The sequence below is a fragment of the Poecilia mexicana genome, unplaced genomic scaffold (genome assembly GCF_051168715.1).
Source record: "Poecilia mexicana isolate PSO_F unplaced genomic scaffold, ASM5116871v1 scaffold_7, whole genome shotgun sequence".
In the NCBI taxonomy this organism is placed as follows: domain Eukaryota; kingdom Metazoa; phylum Chordata; class Actinopteri; order Cyprinodontiformes; family Poeciliidae; genus Poecilia; species Poecilia mexicana.
In genome coordinates, this window is record NW_028263376.1 from 27,121,888 (window position 1) to 27,149,271 (window position 27,384).

At 41.8% G+C, this 27,384-nt stretch overlaps 2 protein-coding genes across 7 annotated transcripts in view; both read right to left on the reverse strand.

Moving 5' to 3' along the window:
- The window catches only part of fmnl3 (formin-like 3), a 38,704-nt gene extending 27,824 nt beyond the window's left edge, over positions 1-10,880 (reverse strand). For 2 of the 6 annotated variants that reach the window (XR_015763832.1, XM_088007365.1), the window contains exon 1: positions 10,229-10,880. Coding sequence is in view for 5 of the 6 variants with exons in the window: in XM_088007365.1 (XP_087863491.1) it covers positions 10,229-10,342 (114 nt within the window). In the remaining variant the exon portion in view is untranslated. The remainder of the gene's footprint in view (positions 1-10,228) is intronic. The other 4 variants (XM_088007364.1, XM_088007368.1, XM_088007366.1 and 1 more) reach the window with 4 other exon arrangements.
- A 429-nt stretch (positions 10,881-11,309) lies between these two features.
- Positions 11,310-26,773, reverse strand: esyt1a (extended synaptotagmin-like protein 1a). The gene is made up of 31 exons (XM_015011931.2): positions 25,749-26,773; positions 24,383-24,424; positions 23,500-23,634; positions 23,020-23,093; positions 22,724-22,796; positions 22,528-22,617; positions 22,391-22,446; positions 21,899-22,019; positions 21,628-21,804; positions 21,010-21,092; positions 20,759-20,807; positions 20,427-20,516; positions 20,238-20,333; positions 20,087-20,158; positions 19,275-19,361; positions 19,017-19,166; positions 18,554-18,736; positions 18,286-18,462; positions 18,109-18,191; positions 17,977-18,025; positions 16,826-16,915; positions 16,133-16,228; positions 15,943-16,014; positions 15,775-15,861; positions 15,528-15,674; positions 13,228-13,355; positions 12,972-13,067; positions 12,749-12,880; positions 12,558-12,663; positions 12,412-12,461; positions 11,310-12,286 (listed from the first exon to the last, which is right to left on the reverse strand). Exons 1-31 carry the CDS (start codon positions 26,082-26,084, stop codon positions 12,256-12,258), a joined length of 3,258 nt encoding a protein of 1,085 aa, XP_014867417.2. The 5' UTR covers positions 26,085-26,773; the 3' UTR covers positions 11,310-12,255.
- Positions 26,774-27,384: the final 611 nt, after the last annotated feature.

Below are 27,384 nucleotides of genomic sequence, written 5' to 3' on the forward strand. Positions count from 1 at the left end.
AGTTTGTTTTAAGCGTAATTTCAGCGGCTTGTCCGACTCCGGGGTAAGGTCTCGCCGAACCGAAAGCGACGGAGCGGAGTGTGAGAAAACACGGCCCCCCTTTCTTCAGAGTGGACACCCGATCGGCCTCCTCGCTCTTTGGCGAGGTAACCCAAACCGGGCGAGGATAACAAAGCGTGCACACACAGAGATGCTGGAAGGAGGGGACAGCAGCGAAGCACACACTACCAAACCAAAAGACACAAGAAACAGAGAGCCTCACTCATTCTGACGCTGGGCCTTCTGTACAGACATAAGCAGGATTAAGAAACAATGGTGTAGGTGTTTTTGGGAAAATACAGCACAAGAAGGGGGAAAAAAACCACCATCAGAGCGCGAATCAAAATAAAACCACTTCATAACTTCTGATTAACTCCCTGACCTTTCACTACAAAGGTAAAATGCATAATGCAAAAGCATCTAAGACTTTATATTCATTTTAATCACACAGAAGAAAAAAAAAGATCCTCAGACGTCTAAAAGTCATGTTCAGCACCTAAAGGATTGATTCTAAACAAAGTTACGTAAGGAGAGGACAAATAAAAGGTAAAGTGGCTCAAACTTTCCCTAAACTGCGTCCGTCTCGAATTACGGGCTGCTAAAACAATGTTATATCAAGAGCTTACGTTGCCAGGTTTTCTGTCCTCCGCTAGAGGCAGCCTGAGCGCTCTCCACTATGAACCTACGGCATGTCTCCTCGTCTCCGACGTCTGAGTCAGGCTGCTAAGATAAATAACTTCCAATCTCTTCTTTTCAACACAACCAAATGGACACCAAAAACAACAACAGGAAGGTGGTGAAATGCTACTTCCAGTTCATAAATCAACAACCTCCTCTCAGAGCCCATTTGCTACTCGGTTTGTTAAACTGGTGATGCAGAAGCGATAAGCAGCAATGATAAGTTGGTCCAAACTAAAAAAAAAAAAAAAACAATTGTCATCACAGGCTTCTTTGAAGGCTAATCCACAAAAGTAACAGATAAAGGTTCCTGCAGGGTCCGTCTGAAGCCAGAGAGTTTTCAGACGCTTCGAAAAATCCAGGAAAAAAAAACATTTGTTCACATCTTCTGATCTGTTCTTGAAAACAAATGTGCCGTAAAACAGAGCAGCTTAGAAATTTGACATTACTGTTCAATACTGGATGATTTTCTTTCACATAATTTCTGCCTGATCCAGCACATAAAACTTTATTTTTAGAGTTTTATTTAAGTCCGACTTGTTGATTCAGATTGGCACTTTTTTTGTTATCACTGTAACTCATTACAGCGAAAAAAAAAAAAAAGTTTAATCCGATTCAAGTAGTAGTTTTGAATCCATCAGCAAATACAGAAGTGACAAGATTATTCTCACTTATACGGAATATGTTCCTAACCTTTATTTGATTTTATTTTTATTTTATGAAGCTCAAAAATGTGTACACGCTTACTTAAACTTTTCATCTACTACAACGAGTTCCTATATTTGACAGACTGCCAATAGATCAGGGGTGACCGATATGTCGATCGCGATCGACCGGTCGATCGCAGAAAGGTTTTGAGTCGATCTCGGCAGGTGACAAACTGAACGCCGTCGGAGGGGAGCGATAAGTGCGAACACGTCCGAGCATGTTTGTAATTAAGCTATATGTTAATAAACCGAGCGCATAATTCAGGTTTACACAACTAATTTATCGCCTAATAACTTTGCAAAAGTTATTTTATTTTCAAAAAGCATAATATACCCACATTATTAAAGCTCTGCTCGCTCTCCTCCGCCATTACTGCTGGTGTTCGAACACGTAGCCTCAGCCCGCTAAGGATGCGCGCGCATATTGCAAAAATCAGGGGACAAACCGTCAACTACCTTTTCTTTTAAAACTAAATCGATTTTTAAAAATTTGACTATGTTAAGTTACGAACAAATATGATTGAGGTTATATTAAAAACTGAATTTAATTTACTTGACAAATTGTGCCCTTCCCCTTCATCAATTTTTTCCCCAACATCCGTATTGTAGCAACACCGAAGCTCTTTGTCAGAGGAACCTACCGTAATAAACATTTTAAATAACCATAAAAATAAATATCAAACATGTTTGAAATAAATTCAATTTATGTATAAAATTCTATAAACGTTGAAACTTTATCTTCTTTTTACTTACCATGTCTTATTTCAAAGTAGAGGAGAAGTCCGTTATGCAATGTTCACAGTCATGTTGAAAATGGAGGCTTGTGAAGAGGGGCGTGGCTTCTTCCAAGTTTCATCTTTAACCCAACCGTTTGGGTAAATCTACCCACCCAACTCCTGGCCCAACAGAAGTGTGCAAGATGTAGACTTCCGATAAATTTCTGACCCAACTCATGAGTTATGAATTTTGACCCAATATTTGGTCAAACTAACCCAACCTATGACCCAACAGCTTCAACCCAGAAATTGGGTTATGAAAATAACCCAGCATTTTTTACTGTGCACACTCAACTGCATGCACAAAGGCAAAGCGATCACCTATAAATGGCAAATATGCTATTAAAAAAAAAAAAAATTGTCAGTGTCTCCCTTTTTTGTAAACTCAGCAACTCGGAGCAGGAATACATACAAATTTTTTTTTGATAAGAAACTTGTGGTAAGGGGAAAACAAGTGCGAATCAACAAGCAGCAGCTGGTAAGCTTGGCCAAAACGCAGGAAAAATGGGGTAAACAGCTGGTGTAACCGTGAAGTCACACTGTTACGCTTTCTAAATGTAAAACACAGAAAGTGACTAATATATTTCTAACTATAGCGAGTCACCCGCCTGATTATTCTGATATCATGTGGTCATCACACTGAATATCTCATTATCACCTAAAATATAAAGTGCAATAAGCCAAAACAGGAAGAGCATTGTGAATGAAACTTAACATGTACACACAAGGACATGGTTTCCCAATTCCTGCTTAGTCATGGATCATAAATTTTGGTTTCCAAAAACACCATAAAGAGAAAAAAATAAAGTAGTAAGACACTAAAGCTCCTTATACAGGTGCTGGTCATAAAATTAGAATATTGTGATAAAGTTCATTATTTTCCATAATGTCATGATAAAAATTAAATTGTCATATATTTTAGATTCATTGCACACCAACTGAAATATTTCAGGTCTTTTATTGTTTTAATTTTGATGATTTTGGCAAACAGCTCATGAAAACCCAAAATCCCTGTCTCAAAAAATTAGAATATTATGAAAAGGTTCTCTGAACGAGCAATAAAAATAATCATCTGAATCAACAAAGTAACTCTAAACACCTGAAAAAGATTCCTGAGGCCTTTAAAAACTCCCAGCCTGGTTCATTACTCAAAACCGCAGTCATGGGTCAGACTGCTGACCTGACTGCTGTCCAGAAGGCCATCACTGACATCCTCAAGCAAGAGGGTGAGAAACGGAAAGAAATTTCTGAACGAATCGGCTGTTTGCAGAGTGTTATATCAAGGCACCTCAGTGGGAAGTCAGTAGGAAGGAAAAAGTGTGGCAGAAAACGCTACACAATGAGAAGAGGTGACCGGACCCTGAGGAAGATTGTGGAGAAGGGCCGATTCCAGACCAAATTAAATTTTCATCTCCATAAAACTTTTCAGCAGATGGAAGCATGAAGTGCTCCAAAATCTTCTGATAGCTGCTGCATTGACCTGCCCTTGATAAAACCCAGTGGACCAACACCAGCAGCTGACATGGCACCCAGACCATCACTGACTGTGGGTACTTGATACTGGACTTCTGGCATTTTGGCATTTCCTTCTCCCCAGTCTTCCTCCAGAGTCTGGCACTTTGATTTCCGAATGACATGCAAAGTTTGCTTTCATCCGAAAAAAGTACTTTGGACCACTGAACAACAGTGGTCCAAAGTGCTGCTTCTCTGTAGCCCAGGTCAGGCGCTTCTGCCGCTGTTTCTGGTTCAAAAGTGGCTTGACCTTTGACCTGGGGAATGCGGCACCTGTAGCCCATTTCCTGCACACGCCTGTGCACAGTGGCTCTGGATGTTTCTACTCCAGACTCAGTCCACTGCTTCCCCCAAGGTCTGGAATCGGCCCTTCTCCACAATCTTCCTCAGGGTCCGGTCACCTCTTCTCGTTGTGCAGCGTTTTCTGCCACACTTTTTCCTTCCTACTGACTTCCCACTGAGGTGCCTTGATATAACACTCTGCAAACAGCCGATTCGTTCAGAAATTTCTTTCCGTTTCTCACCCTCTTGCTTGAGGATGTCAGTGATGGCCTTCTGGACAGCAGTCAGGTCAGCAGTCTGACCCATGATTGCGGTTTTGAGTAATGAACCAGGCTGGGAGTTTTTAAAGGCCTCAGGAATCTTTTTCAGGTGTTTAGAGTTACTTTGTTGATTCAGATGATTATTTTTATTGCTCGTTCAGAGAACCTTTTCATAATATTCTAATTTTTTGAGACAGGGATTTTGGGTTTTCATGAGCTGTTTGCCAAAATCATCAAAATTAAAACAATAAAAGACCTGAAATATTTCAGTTGGTGTGCAATGAATCTAAAATATATGACAATTTAATTTTTATCATGCCATTATGGAAAATAATGAACTTTATCACAATATTCTAATTTTATGACCAGCACCTGTAAGCTATATCAGACCCGAGTGGTATAGCCTGAGGCAAGAGGGCACCAGGTGGACACACTGATACCTCTGCCTGCCTGGCTGCTCTAAAACCAAATCAACTGTGTGAAATCATCTGCTATAATCTCAGCTGTACTTTGTAGAAGTACTCTGACCCCTTCAACTTCTTCAGATTTTGCCACGTTTTACCAACAAACTTCATCGTATTCATTTTTATCATACTTATTCTTGTGAATTCTTCCGACAAGACAAAAGACACTGGCCGTGTAATATTTGTTTGGACCAATAAGAGAATTAAAAGTGTGTCCTGCATTTCTTGTCCACCCCATTTCCTCTGATAATCCTAAATAAAATCCAGTTTGATCAATTCTCTTCAGATATGACTAAGTCGGATGAAACTAAGATGTAATTTTTCTGCCTACATGCATCGGGATTCGGTTTCCCTAATGTAAAATACGGTAGTGGCTGCATCATGCTGTGTGCTCTTCAGCAACAACTGAATTAGGATAAAGCAGATTAGAACGGCTCTAAATCCAATTGATTTAGAACTTGAAAACATTGAACTTGAAAATATTTAGCGGAGCTGAATGAGGAAATGTATTTTAGTTTGAAATCAAGAAAGTTGGTTGGTTGAAAAAGAGGGGCTGGAACAAGTACATAGAACACATTTTATACATGTAAATTCCTCTTCACTTCACAACTCTGCTGCACTTTTTGTTGGTCTATAATATAAAATCCCAACAAACAAAAGTTTGTTGCGTCATGAAAAAAAATAAATAAATAAAAAATGAAGACGGGTAAGATACTTTTGCAAAGTGCCGCACACAAAATATGTCTTAGTCATGGGAGAAACATTCCCATTTTACTCCAAAACCCAGGCCGAGTCATATCAGGCACAAACCGCAACCACTGTTTGGCAAATAAAAATTATTTTGGATTTATGCTGCTTTTTTTGTTTTTTTTTCGTGCAGCTTAAACGTATTAGTTCCACTTGAGAGGCGGCTCAATTCCCCTCAGACTTGAGCCATAAAGAATCGGTGTCGTCAGACAGAGCAAGAGTCACACTGTCAGCATATCTGACACGGCTGACATAATCTCTTCTTTCGGTAGTTTTCCCACAATCAAAACTCTGCAGAAAAAAAAAAAAAAAAAGCAGTCAACACCACAGAGCTGCATGATGAAACTCGGTGACAGAGTTCAGGAGACGGAGCAGAGTCAGACAAATCATTTAGGTTGGTTTGCAGTGCAATGGAGGGGCAAAATAAAATAAGCAGTGCTGCTCCTAAATATATGTGTGCTGTTGGTGAAGTCATTCTGACCGGGAACAGAAAGGGGGAAAAAAAAAAAAAAAAAAAAAAGCACCAGTTGAAGGGAAATCTTCCCTCTTGAGTTCTTCTCCGACCTTCAGCTGAAACAGAGACGCAGGATTCATGTTCGTCTCTCATGTAGCATCACTTTCATAAGACACGATCATATGGGCAAAGTTATAATTGTGGTAGAAATCCAGTAAAGGTGAAGTTGGGGAAAATAAACATTACTGAGGTGAGGCTACAACTTCAGAATTTAGTTGAAAGAAGGGAATCTGTCAGCGGGATCAAGGTAGTCATCTAAAGCTCGGTGAAGATCAGCTTTACATTAGCAGGAAGCAGCAGCAGCACGGTTCTTATTACCCAGCGAACAAACCACAATGATAGAAACAATTTCCCCTGTAAAATGAGAAAAATTCCTTTTTCCAGCCACAAGCCGAGGTAGCACAAAAGAGAGGAGAAGGAGCAAGTCGATGCCTTTAGCACATGTTGCTGTTTAGAGCAAACCAAAGCATTTTATTAGCACACCACATGAAGTAGTCATATATGCTAACTCAGGGGTCCCGCCCCTCCTCCACTCCTGAGCGACCCTGCTAAAGTCATTAGAGCGGGGATATTACTACGCCGGGGAATGGCTGCTGCAGCCATGACATCATCAGGGGCTGCTGTCAGTCCAGTGAAGCCGGGCGGGCGCAGTGCCCGAGAGAGAGGACTCATGTGTTTGCACCGACAGTTAGAAACACAGATGTCTGAGTGAAGCGGCCAAGAGGTCAACTCTGGAGGAGACCCGTGGCTCGGGTCGAGGCTTCACAACACCGGCCTTTATGGAGAGGTGGCAACAAGCGGCCATTGTTGAATGAAGGCGGCCAGAGCTAATCGATAGACAGACGCAGAACAGTCCAGGACGATCTTGGAGGGAAACCAGTTGGACGTTACGTTCGACATCAGACCGGGTCAGACGTAGACCCGTCACGATAAACTGCCGGACGGTAAACTGTCCCGATAAATGATAGTATTGTAGTTTTGAGGCCATTTTCAAGTAATACAACGGTAATGGCACAATAATGCCAGAACATGTTCTCAAAGATTCGTAACCTTTAAATTCTAATGAATGTTTGACACTGGAACTGGAAGACATTTAAAATATCCACAATAAAACAGACAGAACAACAGAACCAACAATTAAAATGAATTACGAAATCTTTGTAAACAAAACTGTCCTTAAAAAAAAAAAAAAAATGGTTAGTTGAGACCAAAGCACCAAAATGTACACCAGCTTGGGTAGAAAGAGAGAGAGAAAACAGGAAAACAGCAAATCATGCAAATGGAAATAATTGAGATAATTTTATTTTATCAGGTCTAGTCAGATTTCACAAGCAGAACAGCTACAGAGCTACAAAGGAACAATTTAGAACAAAGCATATTTAGGCGTTGGAATGACCCAGTCCAAACCCAGAGACTCTGAAGCATTATTGCTCCCAAAGCTTTTTGAGACACTTCTATATCCCAGTTAGACATTTTAAATGGACCATTAGTGGGACGATCTACCGCCACCAACATTAAGAAAAGCCCATCATCACGTCCTGATGAGATCTGATGACTATTGATGCACATTTATCTCCAAACAGTACGTGAACAGGGCAGGGAGAGAGGACCATTGTCTGATAAGGGCTAAAAACATACAGCCGTGTTGCTCTTTCCCACAAAGTAAAGGAAATCTGGAGCTATTACGGGGATAGAGCGGGGCGGGGTTCTGGAGGCTGACGAGCGTTTCCCCACTCTCAGCTCAGAGCTGAAATGTTGAGTCTACCGACTCGCGCGCAGAAATCATCCGCCGCTCCGCACGGCTGAACATAATGACAGGGATCGTCTTTGTGCTGCAGGGAAGCCAGACGGCTACATGGCTGCTCTTGCTTCAGGCAGGACGCGTGTCGATGAAGCCATTTCCAGGCTTTCTCCGAGGGAAATGCACCTCGCAGAAAAACCGTTGAACTACGACGCGTTAAAACTGTCTCACTGTAAAACGTCCAACCCTCACACAGGAGTAATCAGCATGTGGAGCACGAGATCTAAGATGTTGTAATAGTGTACAGTGCGGTCTATAATTATCTTACTGCTGAGACTCAGCGAATGACTGACTGACTGACTGACTTCTTGCTGCGGAGGGTTTGATTCAGAGGCTGCCGATGACCGTGGCTTTTGCCCAAACTCGTGGCGGGTCTGCGAGTGTTCTGCAGCGACGCTACATGATTTAAACGAGTGAAGTTTTTCGCCGCCTGCAGTTCTAATTAAACTCTTAAAAATGCGAGAGCAAAGTGCGAGGCGTGGCCGGAGTGAACGAAGGAGCCTGAAATGAGCAGTCGAGAAAAAGAAAAATTGCCACGTTACATATGACAAATAAACACCCGGGGGGGGGGAGGGGGGCGTTGTCTCTGCATGGGGAAGACACTGGAACTGTAAACTTATATTGTTAAGGTTTGTGTCTGGAAGGAAAAACAAAAAAAGACCTAGAATACAGGTTAATCATAGGTCTGGGAACAATGTGGTTTGACAACGACATCCTACTGGACAACAGAAGACCACATGAAGATCTGTTTCCGAGATTCAAAAGCAAAGGAGGGGGAGAAAAAAAGCATCAACTCATTCGAGGCATTTTTTGTTGTTGTTGTTGTTGTTTTGTTTTGGTTTTTTTGCAAAGAGGCTGTGGTGGCACAGGGGTAAAGCACAACCCAAAAATATGGAGGCCTTCGCCCTTGATGCGGTCGACACAGGTTCGAGTCCTGGCCTGATGACCCTTGTCACATGTCTTCCCTTTCTCTCTCTCATTATCCACTTTCCTGTTCAACCAATCTCAAATAAAGGCCACTAGAGCCAATTAAATCTTAAAAAAAATAAATAAATAGTAAAGAAAAAAATTAAAGTGTTGTTGTTTTGTCAGTGAGTCAAGGGCAATTTATTAAAACGACCCAAAATGACAGATTTAAATGGTCTATTCTGAACTCGAGGGTTTCAGTATGACTGCTTACTGACTTTCCAGGCAGACAATGATGCTTGAAGACGTTTGTCACGCGAGCCAGCTTTAACTCTTGTGACACAAACGCTTGAATAAATGACTTCAACCCACCTGTTTGAAGAGGAGTTGGAAAAAAAAGACTGCTTTTCCCCCCCCACACACAAGATCAGAAAATAAATAAAAGCAATGAATTAAGCAGGCAAATACCATTTATAAAAATAAGCTTTTAACACCAAGACAGATATTAATTTTACTTTCATAATCTGAATAAGCCGACTGAAGTTCAGAATAAAAGAAACTAACAGAAAAGGCAAAAAAAAAAAATCATGGCTGATGGATGTTGCAGCTAAAAGCATCGGGGGTTTTATCCCCGAAAAAACTCCCACTGACCGTTTTAAGTTCAAATACAAAAGTTGCAAGTGCAATTCCCACAGAACATTTCAGACAGAAATGTGTAGCCGTAGCAGTTGCTAACCCAATTGCACCATACAAATGAGGAAACACAAAGCTGTGAGATATCAAGCTTTCAAAACTCCCTTCTATAATGAGTAATAAAGATCAGACGAGAAAAAGCCCCGGACAGTGTCGTTTCTTTGGCCTAATGTGACTGTCTCAATCTGTCATCCTCACTGTGTTGAAAAGTGATAGAAGTGGCTTCTGTGTGTGATAATTATACGAAAGCACTCAGAGGAGGCAGCAGCAGCAGCAGCAGCAGCCTGATGTGGAGTGAAGGAGGAAAAAGGGGAGGGGAGAAACTCCTCGGGTGTGGGAGTTTTGGGGGAATTCAGAAAATGTTGCTCTCAGATGCTTTGCCTGCCTTCAGCGAGAAAACTAAACCAAACAAAGGCCTTGATGTTCTCCATCAAGGATTTACAGTAATTCCCCCCCCCCTCTGCTCGCAGTGTTGAGAATGTCCCTCAGCCTGCTCCCAGCGGGCTGCAGTTGCCGTTTCAGCTACAAGGCTCCGTTTTCTGACTTTTTTTTTGGGGGGAGACAAAAGAACCGCAGGAGAGGAAAAGGAGGGGAAGGTGGGGGCAGCAGGCAAAAAGTGAGGGGCGGGACAGCACAAGTCTGTTCATTTAATGATGGGCCATAAAGACGCTGATGCGTAAACACAAACACACTTTAAGCTAGTTAAGAAATCCGCAATGATTAACTTCTAAAGGATGCACCACTCACACACTGCGAGCGAGGAGTGGCTCAGCAGATGTAGTCAAAATAATAACTAGGGAAGACCGTACGATATAAAAAAATAAATAGCCCGGGTTCATTCTGACTTACCAAAACAATGGCAAACTTCTCCTCCAGCTCGGTGGGGTCAGGCATGGGCACCTTCAGAGGCATGATGTGATGCTTCATCTCCGACTGGCCGTCAACACTCTCCACGTTACCCATTTTACCCTCCTGTCAACGTGAAACGTCCAAACTTCTCAGCTTTCTTCTTCTTTTTATCTCTCTGTTGGTGATAATCCACAGTGAGGCTAAATATCTCCCCCAAATTCTCCAGCTTTCTTTACGGCTTTCTCCACATAATCCACTTCTTTCGCGAGTAAAACTCGACTCACAACGCGGTAGTTTCCTATCACTGTCCCAATAAGTGCCATTTACCGTTCGTCAAGCTAGCGATAAAAAACAACAAAAACAATTCAAAACTTCCCACAAAAACGCAGCTTTCTTTTCCAAAGTGAAATATCAGATTCAACCGGCCAATCCATCACTCCAAAAAAGCAACTTCTTCCTCAAAGCGGTAGATAAAGTGTCCTTTACTGGCCGACAGTAAGTTTTTCAAGCTGCTCAACTTTTCTTGGCTACGCTGCGTTTCCATTCATTATTGTTGTGTGATCCTGATTAAGCTGTTCGCGTCGCATCCACTCAGAGGGCTGGGTTTCTTGTTTTCCCCGCCCCCGCAAAGACTACTCTTGCTCCCATTGGCTGAAGAGGCGTCAGGCATTCAATCGTTTTCACATCTGTAGGCACTTGAAGCCCAGCCGTTGAAAGTACAGCTGGATGTAGAAGTTAAAGGTCTAACCAGCACTTCGCTTCCATCTTGTGGCCAAGCAGGAGTATGGCACGAAAACAAACCAAATACATTTTTATTTAATTTCCTCATTACTTAGACAATTTTTCGGTTTGTGAAAATGCAAGAAAACGGTACATGGTTTTCAAAAATATTTTATAATGTATCAGTTCACTTTGATAACCTTAAATAGTGTACCTAATTGTTTTAATCACCTAAAAGAAAATAAACATTCCCCACTGTGTGTAATTTAATTTTAGGACAAATGCAAACAATTTGTTCCCTATTAACAGTTTTATAAAGCATATTAATGTGTTCTGAGTTGGAAAAAAAGAACTGAAGGGCTTTGATTCATGAGTGCAAACTTTAATCAACAAATTTAGCAAATGCACAACGATATGTTCCAAGTATGCTAGCTGGAGCACAGCTGCACAGTTCAGAGAAAGTACAATAATTTTCTTTCCTGCTCCACAAATTACCTCTTTGTGTCATTTATAAACAGTGGTGAACATAAGCATGGTCTTTATTTGCGCAGCTTGAAAAATTCTAGTTTCACTGAAAGCATCGATACACCAAACACTTACACACAAAGAAGCATTGGTTGCTGTAACACCACCACTCTGTAAAGGTAGGTCTTTCTAAAAGCACAGTGATTTAGACTCAGCTTACAGCATTGCACCTTTGTTTTAGGAGAGAACGAAAAGGTTTGTAATACTCTGCTTTAGAAAAGTCACATATAGGACATATAAAACTTCATGTTAAACACATAAACACAGACAAATTGTGCACAGTTTTGTAATACTTAAGGCAATAATATAAACATACATAAACAAAGTAATATTTGGAATAACTTTAAGACTGAAAAATATAACATTTAAGGAACATTCTCCGGTGTGTTGAAAATTGTAAATCAACGACACAGTTTTGCCACAGCTTAAGGCATTTGAAAAAAATAAAAAAATAAACGCAAAGAGCATGGGTGCATGTCCTAAAGCACATATACCACAGGTTTGTCATGCAACACGGTTGCATCTTTGTCAAATATCCGACAGGTGAAATTATCTGCTCATGCAGAAAAGATTCTGTAAATTCAATGGCTTGAGAGTAATGAGCTCTGTGTAATTTTTCTTCCAATAAATACTGATGGTTTGTGTTTCCGTGACACAAATGTTCTCTTTTTTGTTGCAGTGACGGTGTAATATTTCATTTAAGCTGAATTACAAATGCACAAATCACAGATCACAGAAGCAACACAAGGCTTATGTTAAATAGTACCAGAAACTGGATTCTTCTAGGTGCTGCTTTCTGCTACTAGATCATACCTGAAAAAAAGAAAAAAGAAAATGCAAGTTTATATTCCCAGAAGCAACACAAGTGATTTTATGCAACATTTGTTAACTTAAATAATATATTACTAGTTATTAGTAAAACATCTGTCTTTTTTTACCATTGTGTGACACCAGCCTTGAGATCAATTTGGTCCAAATCCACCTGTAACTGAGGGGAGGGGGGAAAGCAAAAATAATCATGTTGGTAAAAGTAAAAAGAACTTATACCAAACTGCAGTTCTGAATGCGAGCTGATCAAAAGTACCTTGCCAATGAGCTCCTTCTCTCGGCTCATGAAGGAGCCGCTGTGCTTCACAGATAAATCCAGTCTTTTCTGCATTGACTCCTCCAGAGTAAAATCAAAGTCAAACCTGCAAGAGTGACAGCAATAGAATGCAAATGTCACTTCTAGCTGTACCACCATTATTTTTTTTTTCTTTTTGCCATTTGTCTCACCTCTCATTGAACTCTGGGTTGAGGTCCCTCTTCTTTGTGGCGGTTCGTCTCTTGGTTGTGGCCTTCTTGTCAGGCAGCAGGACAAAAGAAACGTAAGGGTCGGCACCGTCCTTGGAGCAGGCTGCCAGGGCTCTGCGGATGTACAGAGATCCCATTCTTTTCTGCAACTAGCTCTTCCAAAGGAGAAATCTGATAAAAAAAAGTTAATAAAATGGTATAAAACCTGCAGGAGTGAACAATGATGAAAAGCCTGTTTTCGTCTGCAGAGTAGCCGATGGTGAGCTTCACTTGGCCGGCTGAGTTTCCGTTATCCGCGACGCTGTGGACAAAAAGACACAAATCCATCATTTCTGCTAAGCATTTTTTAAGAAAGCAAACATGCTGTGCATGTTACACAGTCCTGTGTCTAAGTTATGAAAAACACCGTCTTCAAGCAAGGTTTGGGACAAATATGAAGAGAAAAACTATGTTTGACGTACATGGAAAATCCACTTCTGTGCTTCAGGTCAAGATGGGAAGGATCCCATCTGGGCATGAATTGCTCTACACCTCCTTCTCCAGCTGCTCCAGGTGTGCCACGACAGACTGCTAATTGGGTGTCCAATATCTGCAAAATAATCATAAGGAAAAAAAAAATCAAGATTCAAGTTTTGTTCAATTGAGTTTATTTAAAAAGACACTAACTGTCAGACAATGTCACCCAAATGCACTTTACAATAAAAAAAACAGGTCCAATTTTTATCCAATCCTATGGAGTACAATTCAGCCTAAACCCAATCAGATTGAGATCCATCCACATATACATTCCACTTTATTTAAAATTTGAAGATTTTATAGTTAGCTACACATAAAAAGAATTGGGCACTAGGGGAATTTCTAAGAAAAGGAAAACAAATTTAGTATCTATACTTAATGGCGGGGATTCCTCGATGGGTCCTAATAAATCTACAAACTACACCATGTTGCCAAAAGTATCCACTCATCTCCCTCCACACACATACATCCAATACATTGAGAGACATCCCACTCTTAATCAATAAACAAGATGTTCTGAGGGGTCAAGATCAGTTGAGTTCTTTCGCACCAAGCTCACTGATCTTTAATGAGCTGGCTGCGTGCACTGTTGCACATTCATGTTGGAGCAGGAACCGGGACGTCCCACAACTATTCCACAGCTGCCTGTTTCTATGCTGAGACGCTCTAATTGATTTCACCTGATACAATGCAGTCAAGCAAGTGGTGTTCTTCTGACAACTGCCAAACCCAGACTGGATTCAATCAGTGAGACTACGTCGCCACTGCCCTATGTCCTTTGACAGCGTCCTTTACATCATTACTTCTGTTGCTTTGTGTTGCACTTGGTGATACAAGTCTTGCTTCTAGCTACCAGGCCATGGAAACCCATTCCATGAAGCTCTACAGAGTTTTTCAACCCTGGTCCTCAAGACACACTGTCCTCCAAGTTAGGCATTTTCCTGCTTCAGCACACATGATGTAAATTGACGGCTGATTGACAGGGTTTTGCTGAATTGCAATCATCTTGAATAGGGTGTGTTGAAGCAGGGGAACATCTAACATGCAGGTTGGTGTGGTTTGAGGACCAGGGTTGGGGAAAAACTGCTACAGACGCCGTTTTTGAGCCAATCTGAAGGCCGCATGACGCTTGGAGGTCTGTAGCTACTGACGCAGTATCTTCTGACTCCACTCTTTTTACATAGACTACCACTTCATGACTGAGCTGCTTTCCAATTGCTTCCCTCCCTTGCAACGCCACAAACTAAGTGGAATGCTTAGTTGATATTTGAGAGCTATCTGTTCCTTGACAAATACGTTTAGAAGCAGTCAACATAAATGCTGGAATTTATCCACCTGTGTCCCCTGAAGTGACTGAAATATTTGATTTCAGTTATTTGCAGGGATGACTCAATGCCTTTGACAGTAAGCTATATTTATAAAGGACATTAGTTGTAAGACATTAGCTATAAGCGGGAAAATAGATAATCAGGCTCCAACGCATAGCTCTGTAATCACATTCATTACGTTGGGGGTATTTACAGGAAGACTGTTATTAGACAAATAACACACTGCTGGTGCTACGTCAAGATGGGGCTAACCATGACACAGATAGCGAACACAAGAAGCATTTACCGTGGTACTCAAACAACTGCAACTGAGTGTAAACTGTGAATAAAAACAAAATTCAAAGTCATTTGCAACAGATTTCCACTAGTTTGGCTCCAGTGTTGTGCTGAACCTAGTTCTACTTTCAAAAGTCACAGTTTGACATGAACTATAGAAACAAATCTGTGCCCAGCACCAGTTCTTTAAGTGTGCAGTAATTTTCACAAAATAATTCTCCATATTTTAGCTGCATTGTCACGTAAGCATTGGTGAGGCCAATTAATATTGATTACCTGACAACAATTAATTCTTCGGATAGGGCCAATATTCTTAATGCAATTTTGAAATAGAACAGAATTATCCTTTCGGGTATAACAGTGGAAAGTAAAAGGGAAGAGGAAGCGCAAGAGTTCCTCAAGCTCTAAAAGGTTTATAGCAAATGGTGTTCAGTTGTGGTTTCCCACGTACAAACCACTGCTAACCCTGCTTAGTTTCTCTGAGCAGAAAAGCGCAGGCTTTGGCTGTTCTCCAAATTCTTCAATAATTAAATCAATCCACTCAAATCGCTATCGTATAACTAGCAACCTGTTTAGTTCCTAATAGGTTGCACAGGTTGTTTTTAAGATGAGAGCAGCTAAGAAAGACGTTTCTGTGGTACCTTGAGAGTGACTCTCAGGAGTATCTGACTCTCTGGCAGTGCTCCATCCAGATTGAACCATTGGTCCAGCACCAAGCCTGGCTCTGACAGCACCTCCCTCAGAAGGACAGTCAGGGACCCAAGAGTCTGACCCCAGCTGTGAGAAAGCTATGAATAAAAAAAAAGTGAAAAGACATCAAACTTTGAATATGTCTTTGTGAAACATCATCAAATACGGCCATCATGACCCATTAGCATTTTCTCTCACCTTCACTGTGAGCGTTTCATCTCTCGGGTCGCGAACCAAAAAGTGAAACGCCTCATCCCATCGAGGAGATGTGGATCTCTCGCAGACCTGTGAGAAGAACCAAAGGAAACATTTACAGCTGTCCGTTGTGTTTGCGCTACACAGTTTGCTCAAACTAAATGTAACTACCTTGGTTTTGTATGAAACATTCTTAAGGGTGACCTCTACTCCAGCCTTTGGCTCCTTTCCATTCTTCTTCAACTGAAACCGCACAAACGTTTTTAAAGGGTTTAAAGTAACCTGCAGCTGAGTTTCTGAGTTTTATGCAATGCATCAACACTTTAACGAAGAACAAACCCCCCAGGGGCTACGATCTCACCGGCAGGCCGTGGGCACGCTCCACGTACACAAACAACACAGCCGCAGATGGCACAACCTTGTTTTGGTATGACTGTTGGGACTGATACTGCAGTACCTGCAAAGAAAGGAAAAGGATGTCACTGTTAGTGGCTAAAGTTTGCTGCATACTGGCTGTGAACAGAGGGACGTTGAGATCGAAAATCGATGTAAAGAACCCTAAAATAGAAGTTCACTATCTTCCCTTTATTTATATCCTGTACATCTTTTGAAACTACCACACCATAAACTGAGCTCCTTCCTGTGGGTTAAATGTTTTTGTTTTTTCTTTGCAGTGGAAACCAAAATCCTCTTCGGTTCGTGGTTGTTATAGAGCTGGTGCAATGATAACCAAAATATAGTGCTTTTGTGCAGTGCGGTATTCACCCCCTGGGGTGTCTTAAACTTTTTATTGGCTTTACAAATCAATCATAAATAACAAATTGTGGCTTCTTTTTTTTTTGGACAAATAAAATTGCAACAAAAATATTTAACGTCAAAGTGAAAACCACTTAAAAGAATAAGTGACTGCATATGTCAGTATTTCATAGATGTTCCTTTAGAGAAGAGTTTGTGTGGATAGATCTCAATCAGGCTGCAACATCTAGACACTGCAGTATTACGTCGTAAGACATTGGACATCATGAGAAAAAGAGGTATTAAGTACATATCTTACCTGCTCCAGTCTCGGTAGCTCAGTCACTCTGGGCAGCCACTCCATCACCAGGTGAACTCGACCTGATTTTACATCATTAAGAGTGTACCACTAGAAAAACAATCGAACAAAGTCAATGTGGTATGATCAGAAGTGCGTTGCAAAGTATTAATGCCACCCCATTTTTTTTTGTCTCATAAGGTTTCTGGGAGATATTATGTGACGGACCAACGCAGAACGGTGCATAATTGTAAAGAGGAAAGAGAAGGATACACAGCAGTGCTCATCTAAAAACTGCATGGTGAGTGTTTGTTAAGATCAATTTTTAAGTCTTTCAACAGATTGTAGATTTAGGTCTTAATTTTGACTGGACCACTCGAACATATAAATATGCTTTTATCTATTCCATTTCATTGTAGCTTTGCTTGAATGTTTCTACAGAAATAACCGCTGACGATAGCCACCAGCCTCGCTGCATTGATCAGCGAGTATAGACAATGGATGGCTGGATAAAAAAACCATTCATGCTATTCCCTCTAATTCCCAATCGTACGCTACTTTGTGTCTGTTCTCCACAGATGGGGTTTGCTAACTAGGCCAAAAAGCTACATTTTTGTCTCATTTGACTTGCGAAAGAGTCACTACTTAGCACTCCTTCAGACGCTCCTCCAGAAAAACCGTGGGCCTTCTGGCTGCTTCTTAGATTAATGCTCTGCTTTTCAAGGCCTGTCATTTTAGGTGGATAGACACGTAGGTTTACAGTCTTGCCATATTTTTTTCCTATTTCAGATGATACACTGAAAAGAGCTGTGTCAGATTTTCAAAGCTTTTTTTTAAGCCAAACATTTCATGTGTACACAGTTTTTTGTAAAACTTGTTAAAAACCATGTGTGTGTGGGTGTGTGTGTGTGTGTGTGTGTGTGTGTGTGTGTGTGTGTGTGTGTGTGTGTGTGTGTGTGTGTGTGTGTGTGTGTGTGTGCGTGTGTGTGTGTGTTTTCTTTCACTTTATAATTGTGGGCTACCTTGTGTTGGTCTATCACTTAAAGTAAAATACATAAAATATACTGCCACAAAACAAAATGTTAAAAAGTTCAATACACTATAATATTTTTATGTAAACTGTAGATATAGATGATAACATGGGTTAAATCTATCAGATTAATTTCACACACCGTGTCAATGAACTGGGCACTTATGATGTCTCTTAGGTTAAGCTTGAACCTGCAAGCACAGCATTCAATCAAAAGTTTGCTCTCCATTTCCATACATTTAGTTAAAACTCATAAATAAAAGCGACAGTTTACCGTCCAAGGAAGTCATCCTGATCAAGGTCCTTATCAAACAGCTCAAACTGGACCTCTTGACCTGGAAGCTGGGTCAAAATCACCTAAGCACACAAAAATGACACTCAGAGCGTTACGATTTTATTAAATCAACAAAATAACTGATTTTTCAAGCAAAATGTTATAAAAAAAAAAAACCTCATAAAGTTCATTCCAGACAGGATTGAGATTCTCTTTGATGGTGTGGCTGCGGAAAGTTATACCAGCGACACGGATCTTGACGTAGGGGTCACTCTTTCCTTTCACCATGCCCCCCATGAAGTTGTCCTTGGCTATCAGGTTTTGGGCCTCCACCAGATGGATTCGTAACACTCCCTGAATGCATCAGAGCAACAACATTTCTCTCTTACACCAGTCTGCGAGAGCACTCCACTTACCCCATCTTGAGAAAACGGTTTATGTTTACCTCGGTTCCAAACTCTGGGTCAGGGGTGGTGTTCTGTGGTCGCGATGGCTGAGGCTTAGTTAACCCGCCGGAACCTGCAGGGTTCTGGTTCGATGCGACGTCTCCCTGACCCAGTCCGGATCCCGAGCCTGAAGGGGGTGGAGACGGAGTTGTGGGCGAGGCGTCATCAGTCAGCCACAAAATCTATCAGGGAACAGAGGGAGGCTTGGTTGAGCAAAAGAATAATAAAAAAAGACAAGGCTGAAGTGGGTTTGTTAGTGCATATTCAATTAAATGAAGTCCCTGTTTTGTTTTGTTTTTCTACTTAATCTACGGCATAATCATGTATTTCTGTCCAAATTGGATTTCATTTCTGCCAATAAAAGATGGTTAATTTGATATTTTCAACCAATTTGGTTTTGGTCTTCCTGTTACATTTGCCTTTTATTTTGTGCACAGGCAAAAAAACGGGAGAAATACAAACCCTCAGAACAATTTTGGCGTAGAGGCGGCTGGCTGAATCCGAATTTTCCAGTTGGAACCACTGGTCCAAGGTGAGCTCATTGCTTTCCAGGAGGCGGTTCAGAGGAATTGTCAAGCTGCCCAAGGACGACGCGCGGTCATCGTCCTTCACCTGAAACATATTACCAGAGGACGATTTATCAGAGTTTAAGGGATAAGAGTGCAGTTAGTGGATCAGAGGAAGCAAGAAATGCACTGCATATATGTAAAAAGGACTTACCTGGATGTCAATATCTTGTTTGCGAGGATCCTGAATGAAGAAAGTGAAAGCATCCTCCCAAACAGGGCTGTTCGTCCCGTAGCAGGTCTGCAGTGGTGTGAAGCGGACATCCATTAAGCTCAAAAATTGGTCCAGCGTACTAACAATGGTTACAAAGCATCACAAAAGTATTCTTCTCACACATTTTTCACATTTTGTCGCGTTACCACCACAAACTTAGGATTTGATTTAGATAGTGTAGAATTGTAAAACATATAGAAAATGCTTTTAAAATCAAAGAATAAAAAAAAATGGTGGTGTGCTTCTGTATTCAGCCCCATTGAATTAATCATTTACGGAAACACTGGTTGATCAAGAGGTCTGGGTTTTGACTGGGCCAACATGACATTACTTTAATTCACTCCATTCTAGAGCCGGCCGTACGTTTATGGCAGCCGTCCAGCTGGACGCTGAACATCCACCTCGGCATCGAGTCTTTTGAAGCTTTTAACGGGTTTTCTTCCAGGATTTCCCCATATTTAAGTTTCCTGTCCATGTGGAAAAACATCCCCACAGCGTGATGCTGCCATGACCACTTTGTTTTACCACTGGTGCAAACTCCTCAAGGCTATGTGGCGTGTCAGTTTTTATCAAACGATTTGAAGACTGAACAGGATTTTCCTTCCGCTTCACAACTGTGCAATACTTTCCGTTGGTCTTTCATTCAAATTCACATATAAAACATAATGAAATAAGTTGTAATGTGACTAAATGTGTGAAAGATAAATTGATATAAAACCATTTTAAAAGATACTGTACTTTTAAAGGTTTACCTTGCTTTCTTTAGTTGTGTCCTGAACAGAAATCTGCACCATTGGGCTTGGATCCTTGTTACCTTTCCTCATCTGCAACATTTTAAGCAAATCGGATTCAGAGATTCAAAGTTTCGGCTCACGGCATGAAGTAGTGACAGCGATGGCTCACAGGCAGCTCGTACGCCTGGTCAAGATAGACGGCGAGGATGGCCGCAGACGGGGGATCAGCTGTCTTTGCTGTCAAGTTCTGGTTCTTCTGAATAACCTGATAAAAAAATATATATATATAAATATTACGGTATTTTTTAAACTCAGTTTCTATATATAAAAAAAAAAAAACAGTGCAGTGTGGCTTCACCTCGCTCAGTCTGTCAGCAGAGGACAGCAGAGAGAGCCACTCCAGCCGCAGGTGAACGCTGCCAGAACCGACGTCCCTCAGATTGAACCACTGCAGGAAAGAGTCAGAAGGCTCACTAAACACACATTTCTCTCAGGAGGCTGATTCGGGCGCTTTCTACGTCCTGCAAAAAGCCTGCAGGTGGTGAGATCACAAGGAGGCACATGGTGTCTCCAGTGTCACATGATGACGGGATTACTGCAGTCTGACTCAGATATTTCTTTTCAGAGCAAGACAAAGCTAATAACTGTATTCTGAGACGCTGCTTCGTTTCTAAAAGCGCAAATACTTACGTCATCCACGATTCTGGCCTTTTTCACAATATCCAGATCAATCTTGGCCCTAGAAGAAAGATGCAAGCAAAAATAATATAAACAGAAAATCAATACATCTTTAAAATATAAAAAAAGAGTAAAAAAAAAAACAGAGTATAAGCTCTTATTTTTTAAGAGAAGCCTGGTCTGAAATAGCGAAAAGCAGTTGTGGAAGTGACATGAGGAGCACACCGAAACAGAGTGAGGATGAGTGAGAATGAGTAAGCTACCTCCCCAGGAAGTCATCCTGGTCTGGGTCTTTGTCAAACACTTCCACTTCCAACTCCTGACCAGGTACTTCATGGACAATAACCTGACGCGCACGCACACACACGCGCGCACACACACACACACATTCGCACACACCGAAGGACAAACACCAAACCAATAAAGACATAAATATAGATAAAGCAGCAAATGGCATAAAACACAAGCAATGCAAACAGAATCACAATGGTAAAGAACACTTCGCTGGTGCGCCTAAACAGCTGAATAATTCAGGATGTAGATTTCAGAACGCGTCCCTGAGCACAAGCAGCGTCTTATCTCAAAAACAGCCGCTTCCTGTTGCCAAAGAAAGACGATTAAAATCTTCACAGCGTTGTTTGCGGCAACAGGAGCGCACCGACTATAAGAGACTTAAGTTAAATCCTTGACAAAGCAGAGACATCAACAAGGTGTGCGCCACCACACACCTTGTTTGTATGCCAGGGCTGTTGGCACACAAACAAGGAGGAGGTGCTGCTGGGCTCATAATACCAAAGAAAACCCGCAGATCTTCTGTCATGGATTTTTCTGTTTTTTGTTATTTTTTTTTCTAAGGTGAGCTTTGGTCGCATTTGCTTTACCTCATACATTTCCCTCCACTGCGGGTTCAGGTTGCTGTCCACGTGGTGTGAGGTGAAGATCTGGGTTCCCACGCGCAGCACGGCGTACGGGTCCGACTTCCCGTCAATCAGCCCCTTGATGACCGTGTCCTTGGCCGTGAGGTCCTCGGCTTCCAGCAGGTGGATACGAACAACTCCCTAATGGGAACATGTGCACACGGAAAGAAAATGACACAAATATAGCTACTGTGGTTTCAGATATCTGGAGAAACCCACTATGTAAGAGACTTACCCTTGGCAGAGGAGAGCGAAGCTGCGCCACATGCAGGTCAGCCACTAGGGGGATAGTGAGGCGGTTGGGGAGAACCAGGTGGGAAGCTATTGCATCCATGATCATCGTGTCCGACATGGCACTGCAAATGAATAATATTGGGCAATATTACCAATACTATCCAAATGAATATTTGAATAATACATGTATTTATGATATATGCATTTTGCTAGTTAGTTTTCTTATATTTTAGGTACATTTTTATATTTGGCTGTTCAAACCGACATATTATGTTACATATTTATGGACACAGTGTAAAAGCAGACACTAAATGACTTTATGAGCCCATTAGCTAACCTGTTCCTGTACACTTACGCTCTTTTGTTAATCTCCGATTTTCTACCGGACGCATAGAAAGCAAATTCATTTCTGACTTTTCTGTTTGTTGGAGTAAATGTCCAACTCAGATGGATAAAGACAGAGAAATGCAAAGAACAAGTCTTAAAAACTCACTTGAGCCCGGGGATATCCAACAGATTTGTAAGTCCAGTCCAGTTAATGTCCAGCTTCTAGCAGGCGAACGAGAACAGTAGTTTTAAGAAATGTCTTACTCAGATATGAAAGTGGGGGCAAACGGTGAAAACACTCACAGGCCTGCGAATAAAGAACATCGTAACAGCTCCGACCAGAGGCACGTCTCCGATCAGGGGCTCCAGGATCACACGCAGCTTTCCGTGGAGCTACAGAAGAAAACACAGCTGAAAACTCACTTTTAAATCTAATGATAATTTTCAATTTGTGCAAAAAAAAAAAAAAAAAAAAGAAAAAAAAGACTTCCCACTGTACCTGCACTCCCTTCACACCGGCTTTGCAGAAATACTTCTTAATTTCGACATTTATTTCCACATCACCGGCGTAGCTATAAAGAGGAGACAAATGTGAAGATAAATATTTAACTAAGGGGAAGCAGCTTGCGGGTGTTACGACAGAGCTGTTATCTTTGTGGTGAGTACACAGATCTGCTGTTACAAACAAACAGACTTCTTCTTGGTATTTTTATTTCAAGGAGGCTTTTAGTCTCAAACCAGAAAAGCTGGAGCCGTGCTTAAAAGGACAGATTAAGGAACGCTGTGCTGGGTTACCTGAGGTACAAATCCAACATAACTTGTCTTTTATCGTTCTCTGTGTGAGCCTTTACACCAACCAGCTTCAGAGCCTGTGAAACACAAAGACAGCCTTCAATTAAAGCAAACTGAAAACCTTCTATAGAGCACACTAGCAGAAAAAAAAAATCCTTTCTTCTAATACATTCATGGAACCTTAGATAACTTCATTTGCTGTGGGTTGTTTAGTTTTTATGCTGTGATCATATTTATAAGAAAATAAACCCCTAGGCTACAGACAGTTCTACCCACATAAGTACTTTTAATGAATGCGCATACTACATAGTTAATGACTCATTCATGGCAGTGTAAAAAGAAATACTTTTTTAAAAGTTCCTATAAAAATCGACTGTAAAAATATGGAATAAATTGCAAGCTACATTATTAGAATATCTCACATGCTACACAATCTAAGCAAACTAATAAAAAGCTCCCATACAATCTGTCCCATGAACTCACCTTCTCTCCCAGGTTGACTTTAGTGAAGTTGAGAGTCTGCAGATGGATGCTGGAGGCCCGGATGGCAGGAGCGATGGTTCCTACCAGCAGCTTCTCCAGATACTGGCCAACAAAGGGCCAGGCCTGCTGTAGGATCTGCACAACAACAGAGCATACGGCCGTTCGTCACGCCGCCAGCACTCATCCAAGCGATGCAAAAAGAATATTCCAAATCATTATCAAACATGCCTTATCTGCATCAATTTTTGGGATTAATGTATGCTCAGATTCCATGTATACGCTGTGCATGCGTTAAATCCTCGCTGCGGGACATCACACTAATTATCTATAAGCTGTCAACTCCAATAGATACATGGCAGCATGTCTACAAGTGCAAATGATCTCTTGGCTGACACATCAGGAAGACTGGAGTGGTTAAGCAGGCTGGCTGAAAAATGAGTCCCATCATCTGTCTGTCCTACAAGCAGGTCGTCTGTCGCAGACTTCATTACAATTTCCCCTCAAGATCACCGCTCTCCGTTATCAGTATTCATACTCACGCTCGCCCTGTGCTGATGCGAAGTGACTGCACTGACAGAGACAAAGAAGTTGCAATATGATCTGAAACGCTTTCCTCTTAATTACATGAGCGGATAATCCTCGCCGGACACTGGGCATGCACCAGCAGACCGCTTAAGAGTCCACTTGTGCATACTTTACCTTATTAATAAATGCGAGCCCTTAATGCTGCTGTTGTGGGAAGTTACTCGAGTGAATCGGGGTTGCCTCCAACGCCAGATGGAGCGGGAGCAGCCCAAAGTCACACAGATAGCTCTGTGTTTAAACAGAGGGAAAGTACACAGCTGCCTACGGGCGAAACAGACGAAGGAGAGAGGGAGCATACCTTATTCAGCCACTCCACTTTCTCCACATCTGGAAAACTGACCTGTAGATGAAAAGCAATAGAAACTGAGTAAAATACAGGGAGTTACATACATTTAGTTATGCTACAGACAAAGATTTCAGTGTACTTTAGAGTGATTTTATCTGATGATGACATCATCAAAAGGCTTCACAATCTGAAAGTGCGGCATGGATTTATATTCACCAACGCCGCCTTGGTCAATACTTTGGAGCTTTACGGATGTCTTTGGGAGAACCCCCCAAGGTTAGTCCATTTACAAAATGAACTGTTGGAAATTCATCAAGGCAAAGCACTGGATGCAGAGCATCTGCAAACCACAAACACCCAGGCCTGGACTTTAACTAGAGCATCGTAAAACACAAATATCTTTGATCTATGCAATTTCATTGTAGCTGGTGATATTTTTAGGGTCGTAGACTAGCTGGAAGACGAACCTCCAGCCCAGCATCAAGTATTTTTGCAGACTCTAACAGATTTTCTTCCAGTGTTGTCCTGCTTTTGGCTTCGCCTATCAACTCTGATCAATTTCCATGCAGTAGAAAAGCCTACCCGCAGCATGGTGCTGCCACCACCATGTCTCACTGCGGGGGGAGTCATGTGTGCAGGATGATGTACAGTATTACTTGTAAAAAAAAAACAACAAATGATTTTCTTCAAAATATGTACTCTCTTTTGTGAAGTGAAATATGAAATATATTACAGTTTGAGAGTGGACCCTGCCTCTCGTTCATTGGCTGCTGAGATAAAAGGCAGCTGTTTATCTGACTGATTTTAACGTTAGGAGTGAATTACGCAAAGTTATTCAACTGATGAATAAATTTCCCTTTACGTACATTTACTTTAAATAGACATATCTGCAGTAGAAAAATGGTTTTAAACATGTTAAACTAAGCTGAGACCTTCTCAGGAAACCAACTAACCACATATATCTTCTATCTTCTTATAAGATCTATGCTGACAGCATCCTAACAAACACCAGCACACACACACACAAACACACACGCACACACACACACACCCCTTACACTGTTTATTCTACAATCTTGCCAGATATGGAGGTCCTGATCACTGCCTAGCTCATACAGTTTTTGGAGCATAAAATGATCACAAGCTGGTTCACAGAGAGAGAAAATATATATGTATAAAAAAAAAACTCTAGGGAAAATCTGCCTCTGAATATCTAAACTATGGGGAAATGACGTGTGTAAAAGTGTGGTTTTTATATATGTGATCGTGGCGAATGTAATTAAAGGCATAAAACCGTAATAAACGATGAAGGTCAGATCGAGCTGCACATTAACTTCCCATGCGGAGTTGAAAGCTGCAGAGGAGGATTCCCCCTTACCCAGGGAGGCAGATCCCTCCTGGCTCTGAGCAGCTTCTGAGTGGTGAACTCCATCTCGTTCTCCAGGAGGAACATAGAAGACTTGAGCCTCATCTCCTTCTCCTGCCGACCGTGCTTGTATCCCATGTAGACCATCAGCCCGAGCAGCACCAGGCTTATGCTGAAGCCGTAATATCCGGCCAGGTAAACCGGGAGGAGAGCAGCGAGGCATTTCCCGAACGACCACAGCACACTGACTGCTCCCTCACCGGGGGGGCGGCTCGGTGAGGTCGGGGCTGCTGGTGCTGTCCGAGCCGTGCCGCCGCTCATGTCCGGGTCTCCGTCTGCGGTGTGCATGTTGTTGAGATCCGGATGGCTTCACCGTCAGCTCTCTAGGTCTGGCCTCTTCTTCTTACCTTCCCCGCAGAGAGGCGAGCCCCGGCGCAGAGCGACGCAGTTTAATCACAGGAACCATAGAGACAAAAAAAAAAAAAAAGTGTTTCTATTCGCCTCGGTTCCCCAGGGCTCTGTCGTGAACCGCTCCGCGTCTGATCCGTTTGAGCTGCTCTGGAGGAGCAGGAGAAGCGGAGACCGAGACCCGAGAGGGCGGGCTCAGCTTCAAGCCCTGCATCAGATCAAGCACGAACTCAGACCCTGGTATTAACTTGTAGCGTCATGTGCTGCTGGCGGGCGGAGCGTACACGCAGAAACGCAAAAAAAAAAAAAGGTATGTTGCATCTGGAGATGAACCTGAGAGCAACTGGGTTGTGATCATTTAACCACCGAGAACAGGACTACTTCCAACTCCATCCAGCAAATAAAGCAGCTCGACCCGTTGTCTTTTAACTCTGCCTGTCAGTCACAGGATAAATCCTCCCGTGTGCGCAGGCGCTCATGTCCACTGCAGCAACTTTACAGCAGCACCAACAGGTTCATGTGTGGATACAAAAATGAATCTCGGATGAATTCATGACAGATGTAATTCGGTTATTTCTGGTGGTTTTTAATGATCACGGCAGCTGATCAAATCCCAACATCCACTTGACCAGAAATGTAGAATATGTCATAAGACCAAAGGGAACAGGAACATTATGTCACGACCTACACAATCAATGAGAAACCCGCTAACAGTCACTGACCAACTCGTATGAAGCATATTAATAGAAAATTGGGTGGAAGGAAAAAATAGGGTAGAGGGAAGGGCGCGAGAAAAGGGGAAGAAGCGTGTTACCCGTGATAAGTCCTTACTGAAACTAAAGTAAATTGTAAATAATGAATCTGGAGAAAGAGTAAAAAGAGACATGATCCAAGTTATATGAAGTCCAGTGTGAAGTTTCTACTGCCTGTGATGATTTTAAGAGCTGTGTCATCTGCTGGTTTTGCTCAACTGTGTTTTATCAAGTCAAGTCAACAGCAGCGATCTACCAGAGAACCTTAGAGCACTTCATGCTTTCCTTTGCTGACAGGCTTTCATGCTAATTACATTTTCCAGTGGGAGTTGGGACTTTAGCACTGCCAAACAATTAACAGCATGGTGTAAATATCTTATGACCAAAACTATATGAAAGCAGCCCTGTGCTGACTGTGATATCATGTATGTGAAATGATCAAAATGCTTGCTTCTTTCACCTTTTCCAAGAGTACCACTTTGAGTGAA